General features: G+C 44.0%; 1 protein-coding gene across 1 annotated transcript; it reads left to right on the top strand.

Annotated features, from left to right (window-relative positions):
- The first annotated feature begins 1,158 nt into the window (after positions 1–1,158).
- On the top strand, positions 1,159–4,921 carry POLR1F (RNA polymerase I subunit F). Its single transcript, XM_075419190.1, has 4 exons — positions 1,159–1,382; positions 1,529–1,670; positions 2,806–3,014; positions 4,451–4,921. The coding sequence occupies exons 1-4, from the start codon at positions 1,159–1,161 to the stop codon at positions 4,842–4,844; spliced, it is 969 nt and encodes a 322-aa protein (XP_075275305.1). The 3' UTR covers positions 4,845–4,921.
- The last annotated feature ends 1,260 nt before the right edge of the window (positions 4,922–6,181 follow it).

Here is a 6,181-nt window from a genome sequence, read left to right on the forward strand (position 1 = left end):
AGTCGAAGAAAACCTTCTGGTGACATAGTATTTTAACAGTTTCAAAAGCTTTTGCATCACTTAACATTTTATTGGGAGTTCAAGGACTCCTGACATCTGATGTAAGGCTTGTTTTCATAGAGCCACAGTGTTTCTGAGGCCCCCACAGCGTAAAAGGAATTTTAACACCTTTAATGCAATTGATGTATCAAATATTTATTTTTCTAAGTCCCCATGTGGATTCAATCAGTTTGAAAGCGTACATTGACTAAAGTATCTGAAAGCGTACATTGACTAAAACAAACTGATATAAATTAGATTTAAATCAAAGAAAGAATACATTTTTTAAGGCTTTGCACCAGTTCAGTTGCATCAGTTTAAAAGTAAATCTCAAGGCAATACCATCCAACTTTGTGTTCGTATGAAGTGTTAACTTTTCTGGACAAAGTCTTCACCAACCAGCCACGAGTTCCACGGGTTACAGGGGGGCAGCAAGACAGGGCACCGGCACCCCTTTTTGTAAATGTCATCATTTTATCTTTCTTCTTCTCCTACCTTATAATGTCTTAATTGAGTATTACAAAATTCCTCATTAGATGCACAAATTAGACCCATAGCAACGGAGAACTAGTTCTCTATTCCGAACAGCGCCATCCACGAAGAACGCCGTCGACATCGTAACAGCGTCTTTCGTCTAAACCACCGCATCTCCTATTTAAACTCACCACTAAGCACAGCAACACAGCGCCTCGCCTGAACTACCAGGCGTTGGACTTCGGCTCAGGGGGCAACTGGGTGCGGGAGGGGGGTCAACGCCACGCAAAATCAGCTGAAAAGCGAAAACACGGAGCCAAACGGCCGCCCCGAGGTGCCAGCGCAGGCCGCCCCTGCCGCCCGGGGCTGCAGCAGGGACCGGACCGGAGGGGAGTGGCGCAGTCGCCGCTCGGCAGGCCCCGCCGGGCCGGACCCCACACCGCCTCAGCCGAAACAACCGACGCGGCCCCTCCGAGCCGCCGCCCCGGGGCCCGGCCCCACCGGGCCGCCGCGCCCTCCGCCCGCCCTCGGAAGCGCGTCACTCCCCGCGGCCCGGCGCCCGCTGTTCCGCGCCCCGCTCTACCGGATGGTGCGTGACGTCATCGCGGCGCGCCGTGGCGTGCGCCGCCTCTGCCCGCGCGCGGTATGGCCGTGGCCGGGGAGCGGCCGGCGCCGCCGGCCGCCGGCCCGCTGCCCGCCGCCGCCATCCCGTCCTTCGCCGCGGCCCGCGGCCTGGTGGGGCGGCGGTACTCGTGCCTGGTGGTGGCGCCGCACCGCAGGCACCTCGCGCTGCCGCCGCGCTACCTGGGCCGCAAGCGCACCGGCATCCGCGCCCAGCTCGACGCCGAGCTACTGCGCTACTCGGAAAGGTGCGGGGCGGGGATGGGGGGTGTTTGGCCCGCTCGGGGGCCCTGCCGCGGCCGGGGGAGCGACTCCGGCCCCCGCGGTGGCTGTCTGCGGCCTGACCCGTAACGGTGCGCTCGTCCCCCGTTCCCCACCCCCTTTCTCCTTCCAGCTTTCAGGGTGTGCCGGTGGCCTACGACAACATCAGAGTGGTGGGTGAGCTCGGGGACATTTACGACGACCAAGGGTTCATCCACCTCAACATCGAGGCAGACTTCGTCATCTTCAGCCCCAGGAAGGGGAAGAAACTGGTGGTATGTCAGCGCGTCGGCGTCTGGCCGGGCGCCGGAGTTGTCAGGCAGTCAAAGCTCGGCCGGTGCCCGTCATCGGCGGAGGCCTGGGGCTGGGGTGGAGTTACCTCTTAGGTTGTATTAGGAGTTGATTAGTGGATGAGTAGCTTAGAGTAGTTCATTAGCGGTTTGTCGTAGTAGTAGTTTATATTTTCATCTGTACTGTCTCTGTTAAATTTATGTATGATATTTATACATTATTAAAATGTTGTATCGTAAGGATCACATATTATTAAATACTGTATAATAAACTTGTATATAGTTTATATGTCTATACCGATGCCTCTTCCTGACGAACAGGTAATGCCCAAACAGGTGCATTTGTTCTTATTTAATAGTGACAGGAACATTCAGGATGTTCTCATGAGTTCATTTCCTTCAAATACAAGAGCTGTACATCAAGTCGAAGCCTGCCTTTCGGTGACAGGACATGCGTGGCTCACAGAGCGGCTTTGAGCTTGTGAACACCCTTGTGTCAGTATTTGTGGGAAAAATAAGTGGAGAGTGGGCTTGCATTCGTTGTTGTGCCGTACCTTTTGCAGCGTAGCTTGTGTCTTTCTAAGTGTGACCCAGAAATGAATAGTAAGAAGAGAATGGAAAAACCTTCAGTGTCTTTCATTGATCCTTGGGAAAAATAAAGGTGAATAACGTTTGACATGCAAATGTGTCAGAAAGCTACTGAATGGAGTACTTGCAAGATTTTTATGTGTGTTCTGTAGCTTCAGCTGCTAAGTAGGGCTGTGCCAGTATGAAGGCTATTAGGCAAGTAGCTCAGACTTAAGATGCTTTTTTAGCTTTAAAGCAAAGTTGGTGGCTGTAGTGTGAGGAAAGTCACTGTGGCTAAATCCCGTGTTTTTACTTTCTCTTGCAGATGCAGATTGACTTCTATTTTGGGAGGAGTTGTGTGAAAAGTATATAGTAATAGCTTTGATTTTAGGCAAGAAGAGTTAGCTTATTTGCTAGATGAACTGACTGCAGAACTTGTGCATATCAAGTCTTGTCAGAAAGTGTCCATACAGGAAGCTAAATTAATATCATGTGTGCGTTTAAAGGAGTGATCTTTACTGTAGCTTCATATGACATTCTTTTTCCTTTTTAGGGTGTAATTAATAAAGTGGCCCCTAGTCATATCGGCTGCCTGATACATGGATGCTTCAATGCTTCTATCCCTAAGCCTGAACAAATGTCGATTGCACAGTGGCAAGAGCTGGGGTTAAAAATAGGGGATGAACTGAAATTTCAAGTATTGCACTTGGATTCTGATGCAGCTGGGTTGTTCTTCATTAGAGGAGGACTCACTAAAAGAAGGTATTGTGCTGTACTAGAGAATATTTTGAACTGTTTTAATGGGCTTGTAACAAGCTAAATGATTTCAATTAACATCTTACTCTTTACCCTTTCTTGTTTTTACACAAATACGTGTCTGTAGATAACTTGTGTTAGTTATCTTAAACTATAATTTCTAGTGTTAGGGACTCACGTGGAAATTTTCTCTGGAAAAATAAAAGTAGCTTATTTTGAGCTTTAAAAACCTGAATGTGCTGACCTATGAGCTGTTGATTGCATAAGTAGTGCATGTTGAAAATAGCACCCCAAATGTCTAGAGTAGCTGTGTTTATGAATGTGCACAGGCTTTTCAAGTGAAAACACTCCAGTTCCTGAACACAATGTTTACACTGGTATTTACACACACACACACACACACACACACACACACACGTTACATAACCACAAATAGTTACACGTGGATGACTTAAATGCTTGCTGAAACATAAGAATATACTAGATCTCAAAGGTAATACGAGAAAATGTACCACCTTCCTCCTTTCATTTATGCCTTTGTAAATTTTTAGAGCAGCTTGCTAAAAATCTTAATAGTGCTATCTTTAAAAGAGTTCATTCAGGTGTTTTTTTTAAACGGTCGTTTGCTGAGCAATTTTTTTCTACCAGTGCGGTTATGTTTTTAATTACATGTACAGTATGACTACTACTGACAAAGTCATAACTTTTTGGAGGTCTCTGGTGTGGTTTTTTGTTTGTTTTTGTTTGTTTGGGGTTTTTTTTTGTAATCTGGAAGAATACTCTGGATTGTTTCAGTGAATTTACAATGTGCCTCTGGGGACATCTACCCCTGCATGGTTTTTAACTGCTGCTTTCCATATTTGTCTTCCTAGACAATTTCTGCAGTGCTCTCAGTGGCAAGGTACTTGCTGGGTTTTTGGATTTTGTTTGGGGTTTTTCATCTTCTTTTTGACTCCTCTGACATCACCTTTGTTTTAACTGTATAGACTTGAGCAAGACAATTGCTTGGTAAAAACAGCAACGTGTCTCACGTGTGATTGAACAAGTTGATGGCTGTGAATGGTTGTGAATAACTTAAAAGGTTTACTACGCAGTCTATGATTATGAATTAGTGGATGAAGGAGTACAAGAAAAGAGGAAATACTGAAGTGGTCTGTACAGCATTTTAGAGAAGAAATTTAGGCTAAGATTTGAAAGACAATATTGATTCTGTTGTAATAAGGAACCTAGTCATGTGAGAGAAATTAAGCTGAAAGTATTAAACTGGCTTTATGATTTTCTGTAGACAGAGTATCGTGCTTTCCATTTGTTGTTGTTTTTAGCAAATGCTTATCTCTTACCTAGTTAGTTTAAGCACTGTGTTTTAGCAAATTTTGACATTTCACTGTGTGAGGTGCACTTAGATGTCTCTACTTCAGCTTATTTTATGTATTTCTTTACAGCATGCAGCCCAAACAATCTGAGACTGTCACTGACAGTGCAAATGGAGGTGAAATTCAAAAGCTTGACCACCAGGAAAATGGCTTGAATGACTCTGGGGGAGATACTGTCACAGAGGAGCCTCTAGGTGAGACAGGTAACGCTGGGAGGGAAGATGCAGAAGCACAAAGTGTTAATGCTGTGCATGGATTATGTGATGATAAAAGCAAGAAGAAGAAAAAGAAGAAGCATAAGCAAAAAGAACAGGAACATGTATTGCCTACCAGTGACTCCAGTGGTTACCAAAGTGACCGTAAAAAGTCAAAGAAAAAGAAAAGAAAGCATTGTGAAGAAGTTGAAGAAAGTGAATTATCTCAGCTGTCACAAGAACCCAAAGCTAAAAAGAAAAGGGACTAAAGTCTGAAGTGCCTTTCCTGAAAAATATTTCAGACATTTTTGATAAGCTTCCAATAAAATAATATTTTGGAAATGTATATGTATATTTCTTTACTGAACAATCTGCTCTGCTAGGTGGGATGAGGTTTGTGTGCATATGTGCACCAACAGCTTTAAAGCAGGAGCTTTCAAAGAATTGATAGAAGAAACGGGTTAGAGGCAATATCCGCTTGCTTTATTTGTGAGAAAATAAAACAGAAGAACAGTGGAACATTATTACAGGAACAGAACCCATACATCACCTCTGTCTCTGCTTCCTAGTTCCACGCATTAACCAGTAGGTAGTTGTGATCTTTGCTACTCTAGTTCCGTCTTTGCTGCACAGTGTCTTGGTTTCATACGAGTAGGTTAGGTTTACCTTTGGGGTTCTGGGAGATACACCTGAATTCCCACGGGCTGAGATTTTATTTGTTGTAGTAAGGGGCCGTGAATGCCTGTGAATGGAACTCTGCAGCCTGACTTACAGGTCAAGCAAACTCCTGAGTGTCGTGGATCTTTTAAAACACCTTTGGCGGTACTCTGGGAAAAATAGTATGATCAGTTGATGCAGAGCAAACGGGGAAGATAGGAGAAGATTAACATAGTCTAGTGTAATACAGTGCCACTTACTGGTTAGAATACCATTGAGATAGAGACTGGTAAAGCTGTTGGTAATGGGGCATACCTTGAGAAGGTTCAGTTTTATGCATCAAGCTCATTAACTTTTTTTTTTAAGAGAAAACTGAAGTTAAAGTGCAGCTCCAGTTTTCTGTGCTAGCTGTAACTTTCAAGCACTGATCTACAGAATGGCAGCTACTTTCTGTCAGTATTTTCTAAGCTTTGGAATTAATGTTACTGGGAAGTTACGCAGTGGAAAAACAACAGTCAAATGTTAACAAGTGTACCTTTATTAGGAACTAATTTTCCTGCTGTATATGTATTATACTTTTTTGAATACAGGTACTTTTGGTTGCAGCTCTTTTTTTATTGTGACGAGTTCTGGGGAGAGCTGTAGTGTGGCATGGTTCGGCTGATTCTTTAACCAAGGTAGGAGGCAATGATTACTTTGATATTGATGTATCTGTTATGAGAAGACATCACCAGCTCTTCTGAAGCCTTGTAAGTGTATATGGAAACTAGCTGTTCATGTATTTGTTCTCTAGGTGTTCTCAGACAAAACATGTTGCTCTAGTTATTATACTGATACCGTTAGCTCACTTCACTAGTTTTATATACAGTACTTAAAAACACACATTTACATTGAACATGTTCTAAATGTAAAGTGTGCTAATACTTGTTTTAGAGCTCACTTTGTGCTG

Source organism: Opisthocomus hoazin, chromosome 4 (genome assembly GCF_030867145.1).
Source record: "Opisthocomus hoazin isolate bOpiHoa1 chromosome 4, bOpiHoa1.hap1, whole genome shotgun sequence".
NCBI classification, from domain to species: Eukaryota; Metazoa; Chordata; class Aves; order Opisthocomiformes; family Opisthocomidae; genus Opisthocomus; species Opisthocomus hoazin.